This window comes from Mirounga angustirostris, unplaced genomic scaffold, assembly GCF_029215605.1.
Source record: "Mirounga angustirostris isolate CCGP_5_RB_7025 unplaced genomic scaffold, mMirAng1.0.hap1 SCAF_9, whole genome shotgun sequence".
Lineage (NCBI taxonomy): Eukaryota > Metazoa > Chordata > Mammalia > Carnivora > Phocidae > Mirounga > Mirounga angustirostris.
In genome coordinates, this window is record NW_026991717.1 from 118,716,339 (window position 1) to 118,743,652 (window position 27,314).

The following is a 27,314-nucleotide window of genomic DNA, read 5'->3' on the forward strand; positions in this document are numbered from 1 at the left end:
GCAATCGCTTCTAATTTCCTGTTCCAGCATTTAGTAAGCAAATATTTGTGTTTTTTTTTAATTGACAATAGTTACTGGGCACCTACCACATGCAAAGCTTTGTTCTAGGCATTGATGAGAATACAATGGCTAGGACAGGACCTCTGGGGCAATGGGATTGGCTTCATTTTTGTTCACACAGCTCTATTGCTGGAGCTTGTCATAGATGCTCGGAATATATTTGTTGAATGAGTAATTTAGTTGGGGAGGCAAACTTGCACATAACTGGCTCTAATTCAAGGTTGAATGGAGCAAATGCTCTAGTTAAGATGCCAGAAGGTGCTGAGAGAGCCCAACAGAGTAGGCAAGCAAGGGGAAGGCTTCATGGAGGTGACATAGGCATTCAGCCTCTAAATCATCCTAAATCTTAGCAGTGTTCAAGAAATAGCAAGTGAGGCGTGACTGGTTGGCTCAGTCGGTTAAGCATCTGACTCTTTTTTTTTTTTTTAATTTCTTCAGACGTTTGTGTACCTATCATTTTATTATTATTTTTTAATTTATTTATTTGACAGAGAGATAGCACAAGTAGGCAGAGCGGCAGGCAGAGGGAAAGGGAGAAGCAGGCTCTCTGCTGAGCAGGGAGCCTGATGCGGGGCTCGACCCCAGGACCCTGGGATCATGACCTGAGCCGAAGGCAGCCGCTTAACCGACTGAGCCACGCAGGCGCCCCAAGCATCTGACTCTTGATTTCAGCTCAGGTCATGATCCCGGGTCGTGAGATCAAGTCCCACATCAGGCTTTGTGCTCAGCATGGAGTCTGCTTGGGAACCTCTCCCTGTCTCTCTGCCCCTGCCCCACTCATGTTCTCTCTCTCTCTCTCAAATAAAAAAATAAATAAAACCTGAAAAAGAAATAGCAAGTGATCTGGTGTGCTCAAGTATGATGCAGGAGGTAGTGAAAGATGGATGAGGTGAAATTGTGTTTTGGGAATCTCACTCTACTGCCAGTGTAGAGAATGGCTTGTTTGGGGACAGACCATCCAGAAGAGTGGTTGCCTACCCAGGTCAATGGCACAGAGAAAGCAAAACAGGGAGAGTGAACGCAAGAGTACTATAAAAGTAAAATCTATGAGCCTTGGCATTTAACTAGATAAAGGGATATAAGAAAGAAGCAGGAACTAAAAATGACTTTGAGGCATCCCACCTGGGTGACTGCATGATGGTGGTAACATTTCCCAAACAGGGAACGGTGAAGAAGGGGAAGATTTGGTAGGGACTATGGAAGAAACTAAGCTTTGTCTTGATGTCCTCAACTGGAGATGCTCGTGGAGTAAAGCAGGGGAGATAGCTAGCAGAAAGCTGAAAATAAAAGCTGGATTTCAAGAAATACAGGAGCTTTCAGAGCTGATTGTAACTGACATCATGGGCGATGCTATGATGTGTGAGAGAGAATTTTTGTTCATAGTTTTATTTATTAAATTTTTTATTTGAATATAGTTGACACACAATATTATATTAGTTTCAGGTGTACAATGTAATGATTCAACTTCTCTATATGTTATGCTATGCTCACCCCAAGTGCAGCTACCATCTGTCACCATACAACACTATTACAATATTATTGACTATATTCTCTTTGCTGTGCCTTTTATTCCCATGACTCATTCATTCCATAGCTGGAGATCTGTATCTCCCACTCCCCTTAACCCATTTTTTCCTTTCCCCTAGGCAACCATCAGTTTGTTCTCTGTATTTATAGGTCTGATTCTGCTTTTTGTTTGTTTATTCTTTTTTTTTTTTTAGATTCCACATTGGAGTGAAATCATATGGTATTTGTCTTTCTCAGTCTGACTTACCTCACTTAGCCTAATACCCTCTATGTCCACCCATGTTGTTGCAAATGGCACCATCTCATACTTTTTAAAGGCTGCCTAATATTCCATTGTGTGTATCTGTGTGTGTGTGTGTGTTTGTGTGTACACCACATCTTTTTAAAAAATCTATTTATCAGTGGACACTTAGGTCGCTTGTGGGAGAGAACTTCACTTAAGCAGAAAAGAGGGCTGATGGCTGTGGACAACTTTTGAACATTTCTTTCTCTCCTGTGAGAGTTACAAATTCAGTGTGTGCAAAATGGAATTACTCAATTTCTCACCAAATCTGTTTCTTTTCTTGACTTCTCTAGCTGTGCAAATGGTACTGACCACTCTCTTAGTCATGCTGGCTCCAAACCTCAGTCTTCCTTGCCTCTTCCCTTAATTCTTTACATAGTAAGTTTCATCTATAGAAAATTCTGAAAAGGGGCTCCTGGGTGGCTCCGTTGGTTAAGCATCTGCCTTTGGCTCAGGTCATGATCCCAGGGTCCTGGGATCGAGTCCCGTGTTGGGCTTCCTGCTCAGCCGGGAGTCTGCTTCTCCCTCTGCCTCTTCCCCCTGCTCGTGCTTCCTCTCTCTCTCACACTTTCTCTCTCAAATAAATAAAATCTTTAAAAAAAAGAAAGAAAATTCTGAAAATCCATAAAAATGACAGGTAGAAGATATAGTCATTTATAATGGAACTATTTTCAATGATGTCTAGTGTATCATTTTAGTTATATTCCTAGGCAAGTACAGATTTAATTTCCTTTACACATGAATACAGCCATACTCTACATTTTTAGAATAACCTTTTTATTGAAGTAAAACAGTCATGCAGAAATGTACACAATCAGAAACTGATGACTTTTCATTTATTAAATATTCTTCCACATCAATTTTAAAAGGCTTCAGAGGTATTCCATCCCATAGATGTACCATAATTTAGATAACTAATCCCTGTTGTAGGATTTTTTTTTTCTAATCTTCTCATCCCTCTCTCCACAATTTAAAATTTTTGTACCAATTTCCAATTTTTCTTCAGAATAAAATTCCTTAGAGGCAGAATTTCTGGGTCAAAAGGCATGTGCATTTAAAAAAATAACCTTTTTATTTTAGACTACTGTTAGCATGCAGAAAAATTACAAAGGTACTACAGACAGTTCCTGTACACCGCATACTCAGTTCCCCTATTATTAACATCTTACATTAATATAGAACATTTGTCACAATTAATGAACCAACATGGAGGCATTATTATTAACTAAAGTCCATAGTTTATCCAGGTTTCTTTAGTTTTTACCTAAGGTCCTTTTTCTGTTCCAGTATCCCACCTAGGATACCACACTACATTTAGTTGTCACATTTCCTTAGACTCTTCTTGGCTGTGACAATTTCTCAGACTTTCCTTGACTTTTTTTGCCCTTAACAATTTTGAGGAATACTGGTCAAGCATTCTGTGGAACGTCCCTCAACTGGGGTTTGTCTGATTTTTTTCTCTTGATTAGACTGGGTTTATGGGGTTTGGAAGGAAAGTATCATAGAGATAAAATGCCACTTTCATCATATCATAGCTAGCCTACATAGGATCCACATGATTTATCACTGTTCATGTTAATCTTGATCACCTGGCTGAGATAGAGCTTGCCTAGTGTCTCCCCTACACTCATTTTCCCTCTTTCCATGCTGTACTCTTTAGAAGGAAGTCACTACACATAGCCCACATTCAAGGAGTTAGGAGTTATACTTCAGGATGAATTATCTACAGAAATGCTTCAGAATTTTTCTGCTCCAGAGATTTATCTTCTTTTCCCTGTTTATTACTTTATTCATGTCAGTATTCATATCATTAGTTTACTTATGTCACTATAGACTCATGGGTATTAATTTTATAGAGTTTTAATCCAATAGTACTTTACTTGTTTTGTTGCTCAAGGCATTTGTATTTGCAAGACTCTGAGTAATTCACTTCAAAGGTACCCGGCCAATAGTTGTGCCAACTCACAGTCAAGAATGAGGATGCATTTCCCCTCAATTTCACACACCCTTTATAAAAGGAGGTCAGCAAACAAGGGCGAGGTGGAGGTCCCTCCCTAATGCCCAATTTCTTGACGTTCCCAAGGTAGACGAGGCCAGACTGGGGAGGGGTGTCCTTTCCCAGATGTGGACATCATCCCTTACCCCGCCCGCCCTTAACCACCACCCTCTAGGGCCCCCTGCCCCTGTTCCCGGCTTCTCCAAGACCCCGCCCTCCGTGGGACGGAAGTGGGCGCGGCCACGGACCGGAAGCGCTGGGCAGGGGCGGGCCTTCTCGATCAGATAGCCCCTCCCACTCCACCACTGCCCCACCCCTCCGGCCCAGACAGGAAATGAGGTCAGAAAGGGAAACCCCGGCGGGGAGACTCGGCCCCAAAAGCGGCGGCCATTGGAGGTGGCTGCGGCAGCTGGTGAGGGGGAGGAGTGGGTTGAGAGGGTCGGGGTCCCGGGGGCCGGCGCCAGCGGGGATCGGGGCTATCGGCCAAGGCCGAGGGGCCATAGCTGCCACCGGGCTGCGGAGGTTGGCGGGAGGGGCGAGGGTGGCTGGGCCTTGTTTTTCAGGGCCCATCGACCCTATCCCGGGGAACCCGATTCGGGCGTCTCCGGGGCTACAGTCACCCCTTCTCCTTTCTTCTTTCTGGCTCTTTTGGGCAGACGACGGCGGGAGGGCTTGGTGTCCCGAGCCGTGTTCGCCCTAGTCTTCGGGGCGGGCCGGGGCGTGGAGGAGAGTCCTTCCAGACAAGCTCTTTCTCACATCTGTGGCCATGTTGCGACCCCTGATCACGGAGGGAGTTTAGTCGCCAGGACTTCCTTTTTTTTTTTTTTGCAGTTTCTGCCCGAGAAGGGCTGACTCCCTGCCCCGGTGAGCCCAAATGAGAAGTTGCTTCCTGCCGCCTGCCTCCGTCCCAGCTTCTCGCAACCCCGTCTTTCGCTCCGACCGTACGCCTGCCTTTTTTTTTTTTTTTTTTTTTTTAACTTCTATCCGTTTCCCGTTCTTTTCTTTGCGTGACTTACCTTTCCTCTCCTCGAGTGCTTGCTGGACAAGGGGGTCCTCTCAGAGTGTGCACCCGAGACTGACGGTGTGGGAAGCTCAGGGTTCTGTCGCCAACTGTTCGAATTGCAGTCCTTTCGATAGGAAAGGATTCTGCACAAATAGTTGCAAGTTGTTCTGTAACGTTGTTCCACGTTAAAGTGTACAGTTCTGCCTGAGTTTTAAAGCAGTAGTTCTTTATTAAGGAAGTAGGTTTAGACGTGCTGTCCCCACATCTGTTTTTGTCTTAGGGGCAGTTGTCTCCCAAACCCCAGTCAGGGCGTTTTAAACTACTTCGTATTGCTTAAAGGGACGTGGTCATTTTATGTTGTGTGGCTTTTGAAACTTTGAGACGTTTTGTTTGGTTGGTAGTTTTGGAACTAGGTGTCCCCATTGCTCCCACCCATGTGGCAGATAAGCCAGCCTACTGTTTTCTTGCCTTTGAATTCGTTGGCATAGGACAGCGTGAAAATAGGTTTTAGAAAGTCCTTTGCAGAATGTAAACAGCATGAATGGAAATACGGTCTAAGAGTGGCGCCACACAGTTTTAAATTCTAATTATGGCCTTGAAATTGGGCTTAAGGGCTAGGGAAAAGATGCTAAATTAATATGTATTTAATAAGGAGTTGTACAAATTATATTAGACGTTTCCCTTTAAAAGGGCGTTTTGAAAATTGCTCCTACTGCTCTCATCCCTTAGAAGGTTTGCCTCTGAGGTGACCCCTGAAGTAAGAGGGTTTGACAAGAATGAATAGAAAAATTTAGAAAGTGGTTAGCTAGAAATCTTAGAGGCTCCATCTGTCCCTTCATTTCAGCCTCAGTTATATCCTGCTTTTGTGTGATTGGTACTAAAGCACATAATTATAATCACTTAATTTTCTGAAGGATGGGAGAAGAGCTAAGAAGTTGCTAATTGTTAAAAAATACATGACATACCTGGTAAATTTCCTTCCCTGCCAGCTTCCAGGTGGTAGTTGGGACCAGAATGGGTGCAGACGTAGTCCCTTTTTTCCATTCAGGGTACACATCTGGGTCACAATTTCTTAGATCACTAAAACTGCAAGCAGTGGTCCTTAAGGTGTGTCACCAAGTTGTCTTTCTCCTCCCTTGCACAAGCATTCTTTTTTTTAAATTTAAAAAAAAAAATTTTTAAGATTTTTATTATTTATTTGACAGAGAGAGACACAGCAAGAGAGGGAACACAAGCAGGCATTCTTATCAGTAACCCCAGACCATGGAATAGTTCTTTATCCATGGTTTTGAAGTTTTGTGTTTTTCTGCTCCTGTCTAATGAGACTTTCTCTAATCTTTTTGGGTTTTATCATCAGATAATTTAGTGACAAGTTTAATTGGGGAAAAGTGGGGGAAAGATTTATTTCCCTGGGTTTGCTCATTTTTGCTAATATCTTAGTTGTGATCTGATGAGTGATTTTTTTTTTTTTGTGCTTTAAGAACATGTTGACTTGAGGTACCTAACAAGGGCCAAACACCTATTTTTGGTGGCTTAAAGGTACATGGATGGGAGGAACAGAGTCTTAAGTGTAGCCAGATGAAAGGTGACTTTATTTTCTGTAGATAGGGTGGATTCTGCAGTGCAATGGTCTATTTTATAAAATTATTCTAAACAACAGAATCCTATTCAGGCTTTCTTTTTTCTTTTTTCCTGAACTTTCTTTTGGCAGATGTGGCCTCATGGATGAGCTGGTACATGACTTAGCCTCAGCCTTGGAGCAGACATCTGAGCAGAATAAGCTTGGTGAGCTGTGGGAGGAGATGGCCCTGAGCCCTCGCCAGCAGAGGCGGCAGCTTCGCAAACGGAGAGGCCGGAAGCGCCGTTCAGACTTCACTCACCTGGCAGAGCATACCTGCTGCTACAGTGAGGCCTCTGAGTCCAGTCTCGATGAGGCCATTAAGGACTGTCGAGAAATGGCCCCTGTTGCCAATTTTAGTGACTCTGATGACACGATGGTAGCCAAACGGCACCCAGCTCTCAATGCCATGGTTAAGAGTAAGCAGCACTCTTGGCACGAATCTGACTCCTTTACCGAAAATGCACCATGTCGACCGCTGCGGCGCCGGCGGAAGGTGAAGCGGGTGACATCAGAGGTGGCTGCCAGCCTCCAGCAGAAGCTCAAGGTGTCAGATTGGAGCTATGAGAGAGGCTGCAGGTTCAAGTCTGCTAAGAAGCAGCGTCTGTCCCGCTGGAAGGAGAATACTCCCTGGACCTCCTCAGGTCATGGGTTGTGTGAGTCAGCAGAAAATAGGACTTTCCTAAGCAAAACAGGAAGGAAAGAAAGGATGGAGTGTGAAGCAGATGAAGCAAAACAGGGCTCTGATGAGAACATGTCAGAATGGTGAGAACTCCCTTACTCAGTCAAAGATTTTCCTAGTTATTTTTACCCCAAGTACAAATCCACAGTCTTGATGAGTTCAACTTTCTTTCCAAAGCAGCCACTGTAATGTTTACTTTGTAGCCCTCCTTTAAGCAATCAGCTAGGGTTTATCTCTAATTTTTTACAGTACATTCATCATTCTATTTCCCTATGTCAAAGAGGCTACATATAATGAAACAGTTTGTTTCTAAAAATGGTTTAAAATGTGTACTTCACATGCGTAACCATGAATTTTATTTTAAAAACAATTTACTGCTGTTTATGCCATGTAGATCATACGTAGATGTTGTTAGAACGAGGGTTTCAGCAGAGGCTGGGGTGTGTGTTTGTGTACGTGAGAAAATGCTGGTGCCAGGCACATGGAGTTTGTGTGTTTTCCTGGTAAGCTGCCTTTCCCCATCAAGAGTCATGGCTTTAGATACTGGGCTATAATTCTTTTGTCTGCTACTTTCAGTTTGACTGTATGGAGCTTATTTTTTATGGCTGGCATTCAAGTTCTCTGAACACATGGTGGGCTTTGAAAGTAACGGTACTGAATCCCATTAGTCTTATAACAAATGTCATCGAGCCAGAAACATTTGGGTCTGTTGGGTGTATGTTTAAAATGGCAATGTAGTTTTCAGTGACTTTGTTTTTTATATCTCAGATAGTCCTAGAAACATTGATAATCCCCACCTTGATACTTTAGTATTATTCTTAATATCAGCATGATATCTGTTTCTCAAGGAAGATGCTCTTGGTGTTTTGGATGGGGCGATTCTTTGTGGTGAGGGACTGTCCCATGCTTTACAGGATATTTGGCATCCCTACATTGTTCCCATCCCCTTCATAGTATCAAAGCAAATGCCACTGTGGGTGCTGCCTTTTCCCAATTGAATGTTCAGAACTCCACTGTATGGTAGGCACTGCTATTCATATTTTATAGAAGAGGAGATGGAGGTTAATAGCATTTAGATAATTTGCCTAAGGTCACCCAGTGGCAAAACTGGGAACTGAACCTGATTCCGAAGTTCATACTTAACCACCATGTTTTGCTGCCCTTTAGTGTGCCTTTTCCATGGCTCTTTTTCCGTCTCATCGTAGCTTTTACACCTGTAGGATGTGTGGCCTTTCTTAGGACTTTCCTTTTGAAGTTTGTCTGAAAAACAAAGACATAAATATTAGGAACTATGAGGTGAAGCTATGTCAGTAATAGGGAAAGCTGCTTAGGTGTTTATCCCTGTACCTTTCATGGGTGATTTTTAATCCAGTTTTAACAGTTTTTCTGACTAACTGTATATTTGCCAGTCTGAACAACCAGATAGGCTTATAATTTGGCTTCCCTAATTTTCCTTTAATGTATATCCTGAGACCTATTTGCCCAATTTATATGTATGATTTGGGGTTATAAAGGGTTTGTTTGTTGTTATTTTTAATCAAATAAATGTTTAGTCAACTTACAGCCTTTTACAATATCAAAATCCTCATTTGAGGCATTTAAGTTTGTTTTGGTATCAAACCTATATACCAAATAATTTACTGTTGAAGATAGTGATTTTTAAAAATTGTTTTTTGCGATGATAGCTTGTGTATATTTTCTCCCCAGAATTTCTTGTTAAATTATGAAATAATTGTAGGTGAAGAGACTAATTCTGTCTACTCTTAAGGTAACAGTCCAAGAATGGTTCCAGATACAGAGTCTGTAAGTAATCTAGCAGTGAGGCACTTCAGTCTTTCCAGTTCCTTCTTACCCCAGACACATCTATTGCATGTTATAGTTAGGTTGTAATAATAAACATTCTAGTTATATGAGAGCCTTAATAAGTTGAAGTAGGCAGCAATTCTTAGGAAATTCTTACTCTTTTCAAATTGAGAAGACCTTGTTCCCCCCCCCATTTGTGCTATCTGCCTGGTCCATGACTTCAGAGTTCTTTAATAACATGGATGCCCAAGTCCTTGTAGCTATGAGGGAATAATAGGTTGAGTAGTAGCAGACCTAAAATGAGAATAATTCTTCTTTAGAATCTAATTATTTAGGAGTTTTAAATATGCCTCGACTTATGTTGATTCATCTGTAGTTATGAGCAGAAGTGCTTTGTATTTTTTCCCCCTAAATTTACTCTGTGGAGAAAGAGAGGTGACTGCAAGTTATATTCAGTCTCTCAAGTAAGATGGAACTAAAATCTTCTTCCCTCAATTATTACTATTATTTAAAGATTTTGTTTATTTATTTGAGAGAGAGAGAACACGAGCCAGGTGAGGGGCAGAGGGAGAAGCAGACTCCCCGCTGAGCAGGGAGCCTGATGCAGGACTTGATCCTGGACTCCAGGATCATGACCTGAGCCGAAGGCAGACGCTCAACCATCTGAGCCACCCAGGCGCCCCTAGAACTTTGCTTTTTATCAGTGGTATTAAAGATTGTCAGCCTGTATGATTCAACTTGTAAAATTATTAGGATAAAGGTGATCATTAAGCTAAATTAAGCCTCGTCAGTAGATAGAATTCTTTTAAAAAAATGTGTGTCATATGTTTTAGGTTTGAAAGTATATGTCTCAACCGGAGAGCTTTATTTCTAATTTCCTTAAACTCGCTTTACTAATTAACCATGGAATAGTTTTAAGCTTGACCAGTAATTCTTTTTACTTCTCTTTTTGTGTTCTTCGTTCAGTTCTACACCAACCAATCCCTTAGGAGTTCTGAGGAACTGAAAGTGGTTATGATGTAATAGTATTTTATACCTACAAAAAGATCAGTTGTTATTTTAATATTTTCCTGTGTGTGTGTGTGTGTTACATTCTAAAATGGAGCAGTTCTTTTGTAAAATTACTTTTTGTCTTTATTCATATAGTCTATATAGCAGCTATTAGGTGATTCATAGCCTAATTTTGCTCTATTCTCCACTAACATATCATTTGTTTGTTCCCTTTGAATATAGTTTAGCTTCTGTTCTTTTATAAGTGAACTGGTTTGGTGTTGGTCTGAAGTCTCAGTCAGGAGCCTTCCTAAGGTGATGTATTAGAGGCCGATCTCACAGGAAAAAAATATTCCCTTCTCTTGGAAGGCAAGTGACAGAGATAGAGTGCTAAACCTCCCCCCTCCTTCTCCTGCCCAGGCTGACCTTCTGCGGCCCCTTGGTGCCTCTTGTTTTCTTATTTTTATAGAAAATCAATATCCCTTCTGACACAAACAATAGCTCAGAAGAAGAATAAATGGGAGGAAGCTGAGATCTCTGTCCATCACCTTTCACTTTAACTCCCCCAAACTCTTTAATTATGAGCATGCTTTGCTCCAGGTGTTTGTGACAGTGAAATTGCTAAATGAGGACCATTTTAACCAAAGATTGGGTGATCAGTAACACTCTATAGCAGGAGCTTGTTGGATCAATAGCATTCATTATTTCATGGTTAAGGTAAGTAGCTTCCTTTGCAAGTGGAGCTCATTAATCAGGGGCTACTGGAACTGTGGGAAAGAATATATGTGGTAGGTTGAGGTGGTTTTGTTTTCCATTCCATAACTGGGGATGCTGACCAAGAGTACATTTACCATTGTTGCAAATGGTACTGTTGCATTTGAGAGTATTAAATAGGTACCGTGGTGTGCTTACATAGATTTACTCAACGTTCTGCTGGTATATATCCTTAGGAACAACTAAGAAAGACAGCTTGGAAGGTGGATTTGATACTACTGTATGTGAAGATCTGTCTCTTGAAAGAAATGTGTTCGGATTATTTTGTGTGACTCTCGGGGACAGTGGTAGGAAAGTATAGAAGGACAGAGAGTTAAATATTGTCTCAGTAACATTCCAAAAATTTGCACTCTAAAAATGAATTGTTTCACGAGGTGATGAGTTCTAGGTCACTGAAGGGGTTCAAGCCTGGGCCTTGCTGACCACATACTGGGTTAGTGTAGAGTTGGAGAGGTTGCACTCCATGATCTTTCAGGTCCCTCCGACACTGAGATTCTGTCATTCTTTTCAGCCACAGCCCCATTCCAGTGCATCATTGCAACTTCATATTTTTTTTTTTAAAGATTTTATTTATTTATTTGACAGAGACACAGCGAGAGAGGGAACACAAGCAGGGGGAGTGGGAGAGGGAGAAGCAGGCTCCCCGCAGAGCAGGGAGCCCCATGCGGCACTCGATCCCAGGACCCTGGGATCATGACCTGAGCCGAAGGCAGTCGCTCAACCGACTGAGCCACCCAGGCGCCCTGCAACTTCATATTTTAAAAAGCATCTGATAAGCAGCATTAGCTGCCCACTAAAATACTTACAAAGACATAAAACATTGTAAACTCACATCATCAGAACCTAGGACCTAGAGTTGGCCTCTTGTCAAGATTTCCTCAAACCACAAGGCTGATAGATGTGCGGTTGGAAGCCCACATTAGCAGTGCCGAACCAACGCTGAAGGTAGGTAGCGAGAGCCTTCCTCCTTGCTCTGTAGTCAGATCTTTGTTCACAAATGCAAGGTCCATTTCAGTCAGAAAATCAGGCAGCTGCAGCTTGAGCTAGAGTGTTGTTCCATCCTTTACAGTAGTCCCCTCTTATCCACAGTTTCTTTCTGTGGTTTCAGTTACCCGCAGTAAGGTGCAGTCTGGAAGCAGATGATCCTCCTCCTGCCATATCAGAAGTAGTCGTAGTAGCCTAACAACCTCTCAACGCCTGCGTCATCCACTTCACTTCATCTCATGACGTAGGCATTTTATCCTCTCACATGATCCTAAGAAGAAGGGTGAGAATAGTAAGATATTTTGAGAGAAAGAGACTGCATTCATAAAACTTATATTATACTCTCTTGTGCTATTTTATTATTAGTTATTGCTTATCTTTTACTCTGCTTAATTTATAAATAAAGCTTAATCACAGATATGTATGTATAGGAAAAAACATGGTCTATATAGGGTTAAATACTATATAGTCTCAGGCATCTACTGGGAGTCTTAGAAAGTATCTGCCGTGGATAAGGGGGAGCTACTGTACTTCCCAGTCGGTATCTTTCCGTCTTTATTTGGAGGCTCTAACTCCCAGAATACACTTGGATAGGGAATTAGTGTTTTCTGTGTGTGCATTTGTGTTTGGGGTAGGAGGCAGTCATGGCAAATTGAATCCTGGGAAATATATTCTCCGAGAATAAAGTTTACTGTTGGCATGGGCAGAGAAGGAAAAAAATCACTCTTGGTGCATTCTAGAAATTGTAATGTTTTATATACCTTTATATATTTCAGACTCTTGGAATGGGGTCAGAATAAAGCAGTGAGAGTTAGAAGAAGATCCTGTCTTAGTCCAACATAGCTGTATGAGAGAAAAACCTACCAGTGACACTGGGCATTAGGCCAGCGGCTCTGCACATTGTCTTGGCCAGTTGCAGATGTGAGACGAGCAGGTTTCCCATGTCCAAGGGAACAGAGAATGGGACCAGGGGTAATTTACACACCCTTTCTATTGACAAATAACCAGATTCTAGGTAAACCAGTTCTCAGCAAGAGGCCTTTGAGCAAGTTCTGCAGAATAAGGGAAAAGGAACATCATCCTGAAAGTTCAGAGGAAATGATTGCCAGTAGAAACCAGAAGAACATTTTAGAAAATCTTCTTTAGGATGCAAGAAGACATAGCCACTTTGTTTTTGTTTGGTTGGTTTTTGTTGGTTTGTTTTAAAATTTTTATTTAAATTCTAGTTAACATAAAGTGTAATATTGGTTTCAGGAAGTGACTCATCAGTTACATATAACACAAGTGCCCTCCTTAATACCCATCACCATTTAGCCCACTTCCTACCCACCTCCCCTCCAGCAACCCTCAGTTCTTTATAGTTAAGAGGCTCTTATGGTTTGCCTCCCTCTCTTTTTTTCTGCCCTTTGCCCTATGGTTCATCTGTTCGGTTTCTTGAATTCCACCTATGAGTGAAATCATATGATACTTGTCTTTCTCTGACTGACTTATTTCACTTTGAAACAGGAGCAGTAAGTCATAAGGGCAAGGTGACTATTTGAAAACCCAGTAGTATGGGAGGAGAATTGTCGGGAAATTTGAAATGTAATTGCAGTGTTAAAACAGGACGGTTCATTTTGCTGAAAATTGAGTTGATGTGGAACACTTTGGAAGCCCTCCCAAAAGGAGAGAGGAGATAAAAATGAGAGAGAAGTTGATATATCTGGAGGACCGAGGATAGAGGCCCAGTCTGAGTAAATACTCCAAAGAAAGAAATTGAAGCATTGCAATAGAATAATGATCTTAAGAATACAACTAAAGAGGGTGGGAGGATGGGTTAGCCTGGTGATGGGTATTGAGGACGGCACATTCTGCATGGAGCACTGGGTGTTATGCACAAACAATGAATCATGGAACACTACATCTAAAACTAATGATGTAATGTATGGGGATTAACATAAGAATAAAAAAATTAAAAAAAAAATACAACTAAAGAGAAAAAGTGTTCCTGGGTCGAAAAAAATTAAGTATAAAGATTAAAAGGGAAAAACAAATGAAAAGACACATCTACCTAGACATATCCTGGCAAAATTTTGCATTCTGTATTGGTGGTGGGGGCAGAACAGGTATAAAGAACAATCTTTCCTTGCTCCGCGGGGAGCTTGCTTCTCCCTCTGCCTGCCACTCCCCCTGCTTGTGTTCTCCCTCCCTCTCTGACAAATAAATAAAATCTTTAAAAAAAAAGAACAGTCTTAAAAGGGATGAAAAGAAGGCCAGCATTTGTCCCTACAGTACTAAATGTGAGGGGCTACAGTTGCCTTTTAGAATTTTGAGTGGGGGAGAGGTTGCCCTCCCACTCCTCCCTGAATTTTATATATAGCTTAGATAGATTTCATATGGAAAGGCAGCAGAAAGACATTCTCAGACATTCAGGTCTCAGAATATATGCTCTTTAAATTTTACTCTGAAAAGACATTTCATCTAACTAAAGATGAATCTCTCTTAGTGCTAAGAAAAGGTTAAGTCTTAAAAGGATGGGTGGGTTTCTCTAAGGCATAGCCCACCAGCGCAATAGCAGAGCCCTGAGGAAAATCATTACCTTTACAAAGTATACCTGATTGCAGGGGCTGCATTAATGAGCCTGTGAAACCAGTGAGGTGGTTCTCTTTCATGGTGTCCTCTAATTGAAACCAAAAAACAAACTCCTTCATTATACATTCTTATAACTTATTGTGAGAATAATTTTGCAGTTGATGTGAGATATTTTTCTGAAAAACCTTTCCCTCAGTCATGTTTACTTTTAGACTCTGAAGTCTGATTATATATGGTTATAAATAATATCACCTTGACCCAGGAAAAAAATTGAGCAAAGTTGTTTTTGGGCTATTAAAAAAAAAAAAAATCAATGGGTAAGGAACCCAGGTGGTTAACTTACTGATACCAGCTTTTTGATTATAGGTGATAAACTAATTCTGTACCTCTTTATTTTAATTGAGACAGGTATAAACTACTCTCATTCAGTTCTAAATTTACAGTTCTCTGTGATTAGGAATATGAAAGAACCAGCAAGCTGGCAGGTCAGAGGACAAACTATGTTTTTTCCTTCCAATTATGAGAATTCAGAGAGATTTGTCTTATTTGAAACTAGAAGCTTCTTGTTAGGGCTAGAATCTAAGTAAGGAGTTATTTTCAAAAAAGAATTCATAAAAATGCTGTATTATTTATTGCTGCAGAAAAAACTGCCCTACAGTTTAGTAGCTTTAAGCAACAAACATTTCCAATTCCTGAAGTCAGGAATCTGGGAACAGCATAGCTGGGTGGTTCAGGTTCAGACTCTTTTATATTGTTGCAAATTGTTGGCGCTGGCTACACTTGTTTCAAGGCACAAATGGGGCTGAAGGATCCACTTCCAAGCTCAGAGGGCTGTTGGCAGATTTCAATTCCTTCTAAGCTATTGGACTGAGAGTCTCAGTTTCTTTCCATGTGGGCCCCTCCACAGAGCTCTTAGTGTCCTCAAGACACGGGAGTTGGCTTTTCCCTAGAGGGAATGATTGGAGAGAGCAGGAGAGAGTGAGAGAGTCTGCCAGCCCTCACTGAGTGGCCCAGGATGGAAGCCACAGTCTTTTCTAACCTAATCTCAGGGAAGTGACCTACCATTACTTCTGCCTATGCTGTTGGTTACACAGATCAACCAGGGTGGGAAATACCAGGCGACTGGGATCATTGGAAGTCATCTGGGATCACTGGGAGTCATCTGACAGTCTTGTTACCACAGATGTCTCCCCATCTTCTGATATTTTTTTCTGAGTTAATATGAAGCTAGTTTGAGGAATGGTATTCTCAGAGTAATATTTACCCAGAATTTGGGGGAATGTTTTTACTTTGATTTCAAAGGAAGAGCATTTAGGAGGAACTCAAATGGCAAGCAAGGGTATAGATCACTGAGATTATATTTTGTTGTATCTTAAGTATGTATACTGAAGATGAATATTTATTTTTAAAATTCACGATATGGGGGCGCCTGGGTGGCTCAGTTGGTTAAGCGACTGACTTCGGCCCAGGTCATGATCCTGGAGTCCCTGGATCAAGTCCCACATCGGGCTCCCTGCTCGGCAGGGAGTCTGCTTCTCCCTCTGACCCTCCCCCCTCTCATGTGCTCTCTCTCATTCTCTCTCTCTCAAATAAATAAATAAAATCTTTAAAAAAATAAAATAAATAAAATAAAATTCACGATATGGCATTAAGAGGGAGAGCTTTTTTTTGTTTTGTTTTCTTTTTTTTAAGATTATTTTAGAGCGAGGGAAAGAGTGCAGGGGGGAGAGGGGGAGGGAGAGAGAAACCCAAGCATATGCCGTGCTGAGCATGGAGCCTGGAACCCAACGTGGGGCTCAGTCTCAGGACCCTGAGATCACAGCCTGAGCCGAAACCAAGAGTGGGATGCTTAACCGGCTGTGCCACCAAGGTGCCTCAAGAGGGAGAGCTTTTTCAAAGTGAGTTCCTGATTAGTTTTCTTGGTATCGGCATGTTTGATGCATTTTTAGCTGATACGCAGTATAGTCAAAGCACAGCTAGAGCTTCCTCTGTGTCTGAATGTTTTAAGTAGCAAAAAGCAAAGAAACACTCTTTCCCAAGTTCAGTTAATCTGTTAGCATTTTCAGGAGAATGAAAATGAGAAATGCTGAGTTGCAAAGTATCTCATGAAGAGGGAAACGTGGAATTACTTGGTAAATGAATCTCTCTGTACCATCTGTGTTTTCATAACCGTTCAGTGAGCACATGGGCTTTGGAGATATACCACCCTGGCTCTGATGCTTATTTGCTGTGCAATGTTGGGCAAGTTGCTTGACCTCTCTAAGCCTCACTCCTTTATTTGTAATATGAGATTGACATAGTTACCTTGGAGAATTTTGGGGAGAGGAAATGTAATGACAAATATAAAGTACTTAGTACTTTGCTGGGCCTGTAGTAGACTTAACTCGTATCAATAATTAACAGTAGCCTTCTATATTAATAATTTTCTTAAACTCAATTCAAGTACCAAACTCCTTCTTGAGACACTTGTGGTTTGGATATCTGCTCAGGGCTGTGTCTGCCTCTCTTGGATGAATCCCAGGGAAAATACTAGATTTCATAGGCCACATTTGTTTTTCCATTCCAGAATGAAAATAGATTCGAGTCCCATAGAATTTTTTTTCTTTATGGAAGCATAATTGAGAGTCCTATAGAATTGACATTACTATTTTAATAAAAAGACTCTCAGGAAGTTACTACTATTAACTTCTAAAATAATAATATCGGGACACATACAAGAATTAGCACCCTAGATGTAGCTTTTGAATCTTTCATCCTTTGCCTCTGTATAATGCTCTAGAATTCACAACGTGGGTTCACATGCCTCATGTCATCACATCCTCAAAACAGCCCATCCACGTCTTACATGCGGGAAATAGGATTAGAGATTGAAGTGACATGCCACGAAAGCTATAGAAGGGGAGGCAGCAGAGTTGATCTGAAGGAGTTCATTCCATTTATGTAGCATTTGCTGAATGCCTGTTTTGTGCCAGCTGCTCTGCTAGGCATTGGGGACATTGAAATGAGCAATATCTTCCCTCTTACTCCGCCTGGATCTATCTCTTCTCTCTATGGGCTCTTCTTTCTGCCTGGGCTAGGCAGGGAGGGGCCATCTGTACTGCTTGAGTAGTTTCAGTTTACCAGTTGGCTTGAAGGTCCAGCTACCTTCTCATGATTCCTGGGATCCAGAGGCCTCAGGCTCTCTGAGGCCCTGGCAAGAGAATGACATTGTTGTTACTATGGGTTGTTGACCTCTCTCCCTGAAGGCTGGTTTTATCCAGCAGAAGTGCACAGCCTCCTCTCCTCCTCTGAAGTGGTGTTTCCTTTAACATGATGCCCTGCCCACTCCATCTTGTAGCTTGTTCATCACTATCATGAGGGTTCTCAACTTTGAGCCAGATAATTCTCTGTTGTGAGGGCTGTCCTGTGCATTGTAGGATGTTTAGCAGCATCCTGGCCTCTACCCAACAGATGCCAGTAGGATACCAGCTCTCCCTCCAGTGCTCCCAAGTCCTGACAAAATGTTTCTCCAGACATTGTCAAATGACCCTGTGGGTGCAGGGTGGGGGTGAGGGTGGGTGGGGGCGATGAAGGGGGTAAAATTGCTTTGAGTTGAGAGCTACTGCTGATGTTTCTAAGTGCTGAGATAGGGTTTTCACTTCATTGACTTTGCTTTTACCAACAGGCATGAGTTTCAAAGTTAGAGAACTTAGTAAGACCAAAACACTGATCTCTTCTGTAGAATAAAAATACTGTAGTTTTTAAAACTTTTTTAACTGAGAGCTTTTGCTAACTTGAAAAAATACCCTTTAATTGCTCCTCTAAAGGGCAAACAGTTCATTTTCAGAATTTGGAAAGAAGAGCAGTTCAAATGATAGCATTTTAAAGTTTATACCAAGGCATATACAGTGTTTGGCTAAGAGTGTTTGCCCTGGAATTAATTATTCAAGTCACTGAGGGGTATCAGTAGTGTTTTGTTAAGCTTGATTCCTATGATAGTCTACTTCTCTGAGAGTAGATGCCATGCCCAGTCATCTGGTCTACCAAGAGTGCCTTGAATTACAGATGCCCAGGTGGGAAGTTTAGATATATAGATGTGTGATAAAACAGAAAAAGCAAAATGTTAATTGCAGTGTGTGATGTCAGTAGATGTGATGGAGTGTGAGTGGTAACTGGAACTTCTTTCAACTTTTTCATATGTTCAGAAGTTTTCATTATAAAATGGTGGCGGAGGAAAGCCTCTGGAACTGCAGGGTAGGGTGACTTCCTTTACCTATCCGTTATTTCAGTTGGATGTGGTTCAGTTGCTTTTCTGACAATATTATAATAATTAGGTAACACAATTGGTGGTCTAAAACCCAGGCTTTAATTTTATTTGTGTCTTACTTAAAATGGTGGCTATGCTGCTGAATTAAGTGTGGGACATTTTTTAGTGAAAACCACTGTAGAGAAGTGTTATATATTATTACTATTTTTACTCACAGAGGAGTGCTTTTGAGGTGTTTTCTAGCTTCTGAAATGGGGCGGTTTCCTCAGTGTCATAAGGTTGTAGGCTTGCCCACCCCCTTATTTGCAGAGTATTATTCATTGGAAAGCATTCTTCTTTCTCTGTTTTCACAGCCTTCTCCCGTAGTCTGGACTAGGTTTTTAATAAAATGTACACCTTTATGTTGTTACTGACATGTTTCTTTGTTAGTTTTAGTACTGAGTAGAGTGGTTTCTGGTATATGGTAAATAATAAATGCTTACTAAGTGAATGAGTGAAAGCTTAGGAGAAATGGGGGTAGGAATTCGTCCTCCTTTTTCTGTGAGAAATTTCTTATTGCCCCAATTTGGGATTGAATTTTTTGAATGATGTATAAATTATTTGTAGGGTTAATACATTTTTAGAAATTTTAGAGATATTCTAGGAAGATTTTTTTTTGTATGCGAACTATTTATAGTTAGAATCATGTGAGAACAGGGAGTACAGAACAGCTCCCAAGGCAAAGACAGGAGGCATTGATGCCTCTATTGCTGCCATTTTAGGAAAAGACAAGATTTCACACCTACTATCTTTGTGGGTTTTGTCTAGTTACTTTTTCTGAAGATTAATAAAGGCTGAGTTTCTGTCTTCCTGACTAAGCTTCGGAGCACCACAAGTAGAGTGGACGCTAAAGGTAGGATCATACTTTTTTCTTACAAAAGTGAGGAGCAGAGCTTTTTCTCCTTGCCTGGTAAAAATACTCATAGCAAAAAAGTTATAAACCAATTTGAAGGTTTTGGAATAAGAAAAACATGTAGGATTCTGACATCTTTTAACTACAAAGGTGCTAAAAGAGACTTGTGTTTATTCAAAGATATGAGCTTAGTTTTAATGAAATACTAAACATTCTGTTTAATTAGCTAACTTAACATTTTATAGTTGACTAAATCGTTATTAAAGTCCCACCAATATGATTTTTTTCAAAGAAGTCATGACCTTTGAGCCAGAAGTGAATGAAGTCTGCAGGACTGGACAACTTTGGCCTGTAACTTGGAAGGGGAAATATTTGCTTCTACTTTCTAGCTAGCACTACATTTTGGCATGCTGTATCATAGTGTTTATGTGCAGACATGCCACAAAGTTCCCACTTTTGTTTTCACCAAATTATGCTAACGATTTTTTACATATGATTAGATTTCCACAATGCAAGTCCTTCTGAGAGAGTAAATAGAATTAGCAGATGCTATCTGATGAAATAGTCATTTCCAGATACCGGTAGACTGGTGATACTTTTGTGTAATAAGCATTCTGTAAGACAGATTTTCTTTATGAAGAAAATATCTATCTCCCTTGATCATAGTCTTAAAATCCTGCTGATATTTCTGTGACATTGCCATTCCTCAAATTAACTCTATATGGAAAGCTTAGACAAGTCTAATCCAAGTTTTTTCAAAAACAGTGAGTCTTCTTAAATGATGTTGACAAAAATAGGAAATGTGTGTGAGGCTTTAGGTTACCGACGCCTTTCTTGATCCAGCAGATTTCTTTGAGTTTGCCCCCTTTGTTTAGAATATGAGGAGAGAGTGGAATCCATGCAAAAAAGGATCAAGGAAGCACTGTATCTTGTGTAGTACTGATAGGTGACTGGAAATGGATGGGGAAAAGAACTGATAGATTTTGTAATAAAGCAAACAGTTTTAATTTTTTAATTCTAAATACTCAAGAGTAGAACTTGTAATACATGCAGAGCAGGGATCAGCAAACTTCCTCTGTAAAGGCCAGATAGTAAATATTCTAGGGATTTGTGTGCGATATGTTCAGTGTTGGAGCTACTCAACTTTGCAGTTGTAGTGTGAAAGCAGCCATCGATGATATGTAAATGAATAACTGTGGCTGTGTTCCAATAAAACTTTATTTATGGACACTGAAATTTGAATTTCATATCATTCCCACATGTCACAAAATGATTTTTTTTTTTTTACCTCCAGTCATTTAAACCATAAAAATCCTTCTTAGCTCACAGGTTATTGCAAAAATAAGTGGCAGGCTGTTGTTTGCTGATCCCTAAATCTCAGTTAGTGATACTGCTAACTAATAAAGTATATGACATGATGGTGGGCTAAAGTATCTGTTCCATGGCCTAATGTGCTTTTTAAGCACTCCTTACTCCACTCAAGAAGAGTTAAAAAATGTCAAATTTGCTTTATCTTTGAGGCCAGATGAGGATAATAAAGTAGTAATAAGAGAGAATGTGTAGTAAGACTCAAGGGAGTTAGACCACTGATACCCTTAGGAATTTGCTAAAAGCACAAAAATAACACCATTACATTCAGCAGGCACAGTTCCTTGAACTCAGCAGTAGGAAGAGTGCAGAACTCAGTGGGGATATCTTCTGGATTTAACTACAGAGCTCTTTGAAGATTCTAAATCCATCAGAATCCAGTCATAGTTTTGTGAGACATTTCTTGGAATGACACCTGAGAAAGTTCCCACTTACAAGTACAGAAGAAAATAAAATGGAAGAACCTTTAAAGAAATCGAGTACATTTTATGGCTCATGCTACAGCAAATTTCTTGGATCTATTCAGAGATAAACTTAAGTGAAGAAGGCATTGCTACTTAATTTAATCAGCATTTTAAGGATTTAGTGTTGGCAAGATATTTGGAAATGTTGCAAAATACAAAATATTTTCAGATTTTTGATCCAGAAATGTAGACTGTGATTTTGCCAAGCCTATTCCTTATGCAATACGATGAGAATGTTTCTTCCTTGCTTTGGTTTCTTCCATCTTGTAGAGTAGGTGAAAAAAATTGGCTAGCGTGGAAGGAAACACTCCCACTTAAGAAAATAGTTCATACTGTAAAGAATAGAGAAATTTTTCTTGAACCAGATCAGTCAAATTTAATGAAGATTAGGCAAAAGAAATGCAGCATCGGAAGAGGCAGAATCAGTTGTTAGTGATAGCTCAGGAAATGCAGCCAGTTGAACAGAATTCTATAGGGCAAAAGTTTTATTTCAGTGGGTTCAAATGGAGTTTGTTCTTATATTTTTACTTTTAACCTTCTGTTTTGAAAATGAGTGTTGTTGTACCCACTTCATATCAGCAAGACATTAAATTTAGAAAACATAACTTCGGTCATACTGACTATTTTTCTGTTCATGGATTTTTGTTAGCTGTTGTGTAAATGGGGAGAAAACTTGATAGATGTTAGATGTCTTAAAGTTGGATAGCTTCATTTGAAACTGATAGTTGATAGTATTTATAAATAAAATGGGTTGATAAATGTGAAAATTTGTGGTGTTTGATATACCCAGACCGGTTGAGATTACTTCTGTGAGCCTTAATAAATAGCTTTCTAATGCTAACCTAACAGGGTGACTTTAGATGTTTATAAAGTACTTTGAAATATAAGCAAAGGTTTTAGAGTTTTCCTTTTATTTTTATGGGAAAATAAGCTCTCCTCTTTGGCCTGATTATGAAATGTACATTTGTGACTGGCTAATGAGCTGGAGTGAAATCAGGGAAACTTGGGGTGTTAGATTTGAAGATCAGAACGGGCACTGCTGTGTTCTGCACAGGAGCTGATGTGTTCTCTTGTGTTTGACTCTTTTTCCAGTGAAACCAGCAGTGTATGTAGCAGCAGTGACACAGGGCTCTTTACCAACGACGAAGGACGGCAAGGTAATCTTGATCCCAGCTTTGGGCTGTTGGTTCGGTATTTCTGGGGAGGTTTTAATGATCAGAGGAGTGACTCACTTGAGAATACGGTGGTGGTTTATGGCAGTGGTTCTCAAACTTTAGAGCATTTAAAGGCCACCTCTTAAAATTCCTGAGCTCCTAGAAATCAAATAGGTCTAAGTTGGCCCCTGTCATCTGAATTTTTCATAAGTACCTGCAGTGATTTTTTTTTTTAAAGATTTTATTTATTTATTTGAGAGAAAGAATGAGAGAGAGAGCATGAGAGGGGTGAGGGTCAGAGGGAGAAGCAGACTCCCTGCTGAGCAGGGAGCCCGATGCGGGACTCGATCCCTGGGCTCCAGGATCATGACCTGAGCCGAAGGCAGTCGCTTAACCAACTGAGCCACCCAGGCGCCCCCTGCAGTGATTTTTATGCAGGTAGTTCAGGCTTTGAGAATCAGTGATTAGGGGAATATAGTGTCAAGGATGGGACTTTAGGAAGTTGCTAATTTTATTAGAACCAAAAACACTTAATCTGTCATTTAACATTTAACATTTAATCTGTCATTTTCCTAAGGCCCAACACTTAATCTCTCCACACTTTCTTAAACCTCTGGATAATTATACATCATTGTAGCTTTCCCTGGCTCCCTTTCTGTTGGGCAGCCTTCTCTAACCTCCGTTTTCTCTCTGGTCTCTGATAACCATTCTTTCTCCTTGCTGCTTCAGGTTTAGGAAGGGTAAAGAATCCCCACTGTGCTGGCTCCAGGGTGCTTCACCGTCCCTTGTTGGTTTCTGTTAATACCGTCTACACTTTTGTAAAGAGTCACTTCATTAAAGTCTCAGTTATCCCATTTAAACGTGTGTGCGTTTCCTGAGGATTCCGACTGATAAACACTCAGTGTAGGTCTCATCTCCTAGAACCCTTACTCTTTCTTTCTCTATACTTAGTGCTTTCTTATCACTTACCATATGATGTTATTGTTTATAGATGTGTGTCTTTTCCATTGAAGCCTTCCAAGGCAGGAATTTTTTTTTATTATTTGAAACTACAGTGGGTAACACATTGCCTGGCATATGGTAGACTCTTTAATAATTAGTTACTGGGAAGGCCAGATAAGGGGGAAATTCTCCTTTTTTTCCCTCAAACAGAATTAGACATAGAACCTCAGATTATAAAACAGCTAACCCTATTTTGGTTAAAGCAGGAGGAGCAGGAAGTCCGGAGCCTGACTCATCAGCCTCTTCCTTATTCTCTGGCAGTAGTCTTTTGGGGGAGCTACTGCATCATGCATCCTAGTGAACCCAGGGTTGGGGACTACTGGTCTAGATGACTTCACAAGGTTTCCTCCAATTCAGTGAGTCCCTTTTTATATTGCCAGAAATCTTGAGTGAATGCTTAAGAACCAAAAAAATGCCATTATGGGATGCCATTAGTCTTCAGGAAGTATGATCTAGCTAACTATACTGTTTTAATAAATGGCCTAAGGAATGCTTACGAATAAGAAAGGAATTAATATATCGACATGCAGAGAAACTAAACATTGTTAATTCTAAAGCCTGTCTTTAGTTCATCTTGTGTACATGGTTTGGTGAGGGTAGTGATTCTCAAAATGTGGTCCTGAAGTCAGCTCAGCATCACTTAGGGAACTTGTTAGAAATGTAAATTTTTGATCCTTCCTGGACCAGAATCAGAAACTTTTGGGGGTGGGGCCCAGCAGTCTGTGTTCTGATGACACTTTCTGCTCCTTTTGATGTACACTGAAGTTTGAGAACCACTGTTCTAGAGAAACAGCTGTTGGTGGTGTGTTTTTATAAGGGAACACTTTGAGTAACTTTTTTACGGGCATTTTCATTTTCCCTTTTAGAGATCTCCAGCGTGAGTTAAGAGTTATCATTATCCTGGCCCATGTTAGTGGCCCATGAATCTGATACTTCATGTGCTTAACATGGCCTGAGCAGTTTTCCTTGGGATCCAGCAAACATTAGAGAATGAATGCACCATGAACTCTTTAGATGTTCTTGTAGTAATTCCCTTCATCCTTGCTATTTTGAAAGGAGTATGGAGTGGCAGACCTAAAGTTATCTGTCGTACTACTTTTTGTGGGCAGGAACAAGTTCCGTTGCAAACTGAGATGCTGTCATCCTAGCCAGTAGAAAGAGGTTTGAGCCAAGAGTCTGGCTATATGGGTCTAGTCTTGACTTTGTCATTGATGAAGAGTCTGGCCTTGGGCAAATGGTGTAACTTTATGACAAGCCTTGGAGGATTTTATTGCTTGTCCCTGTGGTTAGGTTTTTCCTGGTTGCTTGGATTGCTAATGTCAAGATGATTTTTCTGTCCCATTAATGGGGTACCAAGGAAGAATTGAGGTATGGGTATACATTTTTAATTCACCTATTATGAGAAATGCAAATATAACATCCCTCTGGAATAGCTAGTTTTGAATTGAGAAACATTTGTGGGCTGTGAACCCCCAAGTCCATTTATATCACAGAATGGTACATAAGAGGCAACTTATTTTTGTGTCAAAGGCTTTGGAGTTAGTCAGGCTTTGGGTTCACATCTTGGCTTCATCATTTACTAACTCGATCTTGCCTTCTCTGGGCTTTAATTGCCTCATTTATAAGTTGGAATTAGTGTAGGGTTTAGAAGAGATAGCATACTGACAGATTTTTAGCATGGACCCTCACAGGTGGTAAGGGTTTAGTAAATGGTAGCTTTATTAGTTTTTTACTCTCAAAAAAAGTCCAGTGTACCACAGTATAACATTTATGTGAAACTAGTTTCATACTCTAGTTTTCATCATAATATAGATAAAAAAGAAGGTTCAAAACAATTTTTTTATACTTTGATTTTATTTAAAAAGTATGATCAAATCTATAGCTCTGAGAAATCATTGTCCCATTTGGTATTCCATAGAACATGTTAAAATTCCAACTTACGATACCATCTTTTTACTTTAGGGGATGATGAGCAGAGTGATTGGTTCTATGAGGGAGAATGTGTCCCAGGATTCACTGTCCCTAATCTTCTGCCGAAGTGGGCTCCTGATCATTGCCCTGAAGTAGAAAGAATGGATTCTGGACTGGATAAACTTTCCGATTCCACATTCCTTTTACCTTCTCGACCAGCTCAAAGAGGTAAGTTCTGGAGACCAAAATACACTTCACATTTTTATGGTTCTCTTTGGAGAGAATCATCCCATGGCAAGCATACTCATGCCTCTAAGCATGCATTAACTCTGAATTTTGGAGCTAGTCCAGGGATTTTTCTAGAAGATTAAAGGGTGAGTCTCAAAAGCTTGAGGTTCTCCATTCGTACCTAAAGCAACCCATGGAGACTCTTGGGATATCTGTTAGCAGGACATTCCTTCAGCTTGCTATTGCCATTTGTGCCAGATTTAGGAAGCCTAGCAGTGTGTCACTGCTGCTTACCTGCTGTGAAACTGATGGGCTATGGAGTGCTCAATGGGAGCCTGAAGTATTGGATCTTGGAAGAGAACACATTTCAGTAAGAACATTCACATACAGGGTATAATGACATTTTTTTAATTGGATGATTTTAAAATAATTCATTAAATAATTTTATTTTATTCTATTATTGTGGACTTAAACACAAGTACATCCTTTCCCTTTGCTTTTCCTTTACTTATGATATAGCAGGGTAGAGTGGAAAGAGCCTAGGACAGGGGGAAGGAACTGGGGTGATAATACTCTCAGGTACTGTCTTCTAGCTCTGACTATGACAGAGTCACTTCATTTCCTTGGGACATGGGGGTCATCACTTAAAATAATTGCGGCTTTGAGCAAACTGTTTCAGAGGTTTCTTTTAGCTCTATAAATTTATGATTCTGGGGTGCCCAGTAATCAATCAATCAGTTATCAAGTATTTGTTGGGCATCTCTTGGTGGACAGAATTATGCCCAGAGCTGTAAACTCCTATAGCATTTTGTTATGATAAATTTGGGTGATTGAAAGTCTTTCTCAAAACAGTTGGCTCTTGGTAAAGATTATTGCCTGGCTGAAGCACATATTTGCTATCTTAATAACGTGCATCAAACATTTCAGCGACAATTTCTGAAAGTTCTTAATGGACCACTTAAAATGCACACAAATAAGAACAGGAAGAGAACAATTTAAAATGGCCTGTAATTCCATACCCAGAGACAGTGTCATTGATAACACTTGGGTGTGGATTCTTCCAGTTGTGTTTTTTATGTATAGAATATATACAGCAATTAGAAAAATGGGATTATACTATACAGGCTATTTTTACTATTATTCTATGACTTAAATGTTTTTGAAATAAGCATTTAATTTATAATTAGAAATTGTTGATAATGCCTTTTATTTTTGTAGTGTTTTCAGTTTATAAAGTACCTTTGCTGTGCTATTTCACTGAGTCTTCACATCAGCCCTGGATGATAGGACTGAGCGAGTGATTATCCCTCCTTTCTAGGTGAAGATGCCTAGGTCAGAGGTAAAGACACACACACTTAAGATCATACTGCAAAGACATGAGAATAATAAATCCTTGGCAAAAAGACTAGTGATAATAATTTCAGAGTCAGTCTAGTAAGATCCTGGGAAGGAGGGCCTTTGGTGTACTAGAAGCCTACCATTGCTAATGAATCTTCTGCATTCCGTTTCTGAGGACTTTCTTCTTTTTTTTAGGGTACCATGCCCGCTTGAATCGTCTGCCTGGAGCTGCAGCTCGATGCCTCAGAAAGGGCCGAAGAAGGCTTGTTGGGAAGGTAACCACTCTTACTGTCTACTGGGCTCACTGGGAGACTGGGAGGACAGGATTCCCTGTGGGATTTGTGTACCCTGTTGATAAGCAAAGGTGCTGCAGAATTCCTTGGAGTAAATTAAGCCAACTGAAATATTTTGCAAATTCAC

At 40.4% G+C, this 27,314-nt stretch overlaps 1 protein-coding gene across 8 annotated transcripts in view; it reads left to right on the top strand.

Annotated features, from left to right (window-relative positions):
* The first annotated feature begins 4,194 nt into the window (after positions 1-4,194).
* Positions 4,195-27,314, top strand: part of GPATCH2L (G-patch domain containing 2 like) — a 54,409-nt gene continuing 31,289 nt past the window's right edge. For 7 of the 8 annotated variants that reach the window (XM_045901286.3, XM_045901284.3, XM_064571402.1 and 4 more), the window contains exons 1-5: positions 4,195-4,278; positions 6,581-7,252; positions 22,354-22,418; positions 25,380-25,556; positions 27,090-27,169. In XM_045901286.3, coding sequence (XP_045757242.1) covers positions 6,591-7,252; positions 22,354-22,418; positions 25,380-25,556; positions 27,090-27,169 — 984 coding nt within the window. In that variant the 5' untranslated portion in view covers positions 4,195-4,278; positions 6,581-6,590. Of the gene's footprint in view, positions 4,279-4,697; positions 4,808-6,580; positions 7,253-22,353; positions 22,419-25,379; positions 25,557-27,089; positions 27,170-27,314 lie in introns of all 8 variants that reach the window. The other variant, XM_064571400.1, reaches the window with a different exon arrangement.